Here is a 1,743-nt window from a genome sequence, read left to right on the forward strand (position 1 = left end):
TTCTTTCTTTCTTTCTTTCTTTCTTTCTTTCTTTCTTTCTTTCTTTCCTTCCTTCTTTCTTTTTTCCAGGCTAGGGATTTTTATGTCAAGGTTAGTCACTTTCTTTTCAAGACACTGATGGTGGTTTAGTCCCATTGATACTTTTTTTTTTTAAATTTTCAGTCATCACTCCAGCTATGCTGTTTAATATTGGGAAGGGGAGTGTAAGATAGTCTAAGCGATCAGAATGGGAGAACCAAGAATGCTTTCCTCTCCTTCATGACCATCCCATTATCAGCCCCCTTCCCCCACCCCCACATGCCTCCCCAGCGACCACAAGAACCCAGCACCTTGGGAGTAGCAAGACACTAACCTGGAGAGGGTTGAAATAAAAATTCACAGTGAAGATTATTATTACCTCTATTCCATCCCTCTCATCTCCCCTTCTCCCCTGACTACCCCTACCCCTACCCACAAGGAGCCAATATCAGCAGCCATTGTGAGGGTCTGAAGAAGAGAAGACAGTCGACAGCTGACTGCCAGGCTGACTTTCCTCCCCCAACTCACACATATCCCCCAGTCCCCTCAAAGAGTGTTCTCAGGGGGAAAGGGGTTTCCAACAAGTTGAAGAAACTTGGAAGGAGATCGCTAGCACACGTCTAGGCACCTGAGAGGGCTGCTGTGGTGATGGGGGTGGGGGGAGGAGGCAAGAACCGGAGGAAAAGAGAACAAGAGTCAAAGGCAATAGCGAGTGGAGGGAGCACCCCCCCCACCCAACCCCCGCCTCTCACTGCTTACCACTAGGACGGGGACCCCAGCAGCCAGCGAGTAGAGGAGCACGGGTGGCACGGCGCTGCTGTCCTCCGGGCCCGGGTAGGGCTTTCGGTAGGCGTTGTCGTTGCAGAAGAAGCCCTGTACATTGACGGTGAACGTGTCCGTGTACTCGAAGTAATAAGCCAGCATCACCGTCCCTGCCATGATCACCATCTGGAAATAAAGCATGCTGCTGGTGAGAGCCGAGGGGAGCCGGGGCATGTACGCCTCCCCGGGCTGAGCCGGCGGACCCAGGAGCCCCCCTCCCCGGTGGCGGCAGCGGTGGCAGCACGCGGGCTCCGGGATGGCATCCACCGGGGGCAGGAGCGGCAGCAGGAAGGGGATCGATGGAGGTGGAGAAGGAGGAGGAGGAGGAGGAGACGATGATGGAGAAGGACGAAGAGGAGGAGGACGAAGGAGGGGGGAGGAGGACGAGGAAGAGGAGGAGGAGGAGGAGGAGGAAGAGGAGGCTAGCCCGGGCAGCTCCTATGCCCCTGCTTCCGAGACTCTTCACTCCAAGTCTGGGTAGAGGAAAAGAAGTAGGAGGAGGTGGCGGCCGCAGGGCAATCCCTGTGGATCCCGCCCCGAGGGAGCAGCGCTGGGGTATGGGCTCAAGCTCAAGGGCGGGGAGTCCCGGGCCAGTGGCTGCAGCTTAAGCGGCAGCTGCGCCGCACTGGCACGAGACCATTCACCCTGGCTGGAGGAGGGGGACGGCTCTCTCAGCCTAGGGTCAAGTCCCGCTGACCTCCCGGAGGAGGTGGTTGCATTGGTGGCGGCAGCCCTTGCTGGGCGCAAAGGCGCGCGTACACCAGCCTTGGGAAAGGATGTGGAGGCGGGAGATGCTTGATCTAGGGGCAACAGGGGTGGGGGTGGGGGAGAAGGAGGGAGATGAGATGAAGGCAGGGTGGGTTGGGGGAGGCAGTATGGTTTTGGAATCCCCCCTTCCCGTGA

General features: G+C 57.5%; 1 protein-coding gene across 1 annotated transcript in view; it reads right to left on the minus strand.

Moving 5' to 3' along the window:
* The window catches only part of PLPPR5 (phospholipid phosphatase related 5), a 175,483-nt gene extending 174,469 nt beyond the window's left edge, over positions 1-1,014 (minus strand). The window contains exon 1 of the mRNA XM_027868258.1: positions 778-1,014. Coding sequence (XP_027724059.1) covers positions 778-1,014 — 237 coding nt within the window. The remainder of the gene's footprint in view (positions 1-777) is intronic.
* Positions 1,015-1,743: the final 729 nt, after the last annotated feature.

This window comes from Vombatus ursinus, unplaced genomic scaffold (genome assembly GCF_900497805.2).
Source record: "Vombatus ursinus unplaced genomic scaffold, bare-nosed wombat genome assembly UNPS02014787.1, whole genome shotgun sequence".
NCBI lineage: Eukaryota > Metazoa > Chordata > Mammalia > Diprotodontia > Vombatidae > Vombatus > Vombatus ursinus.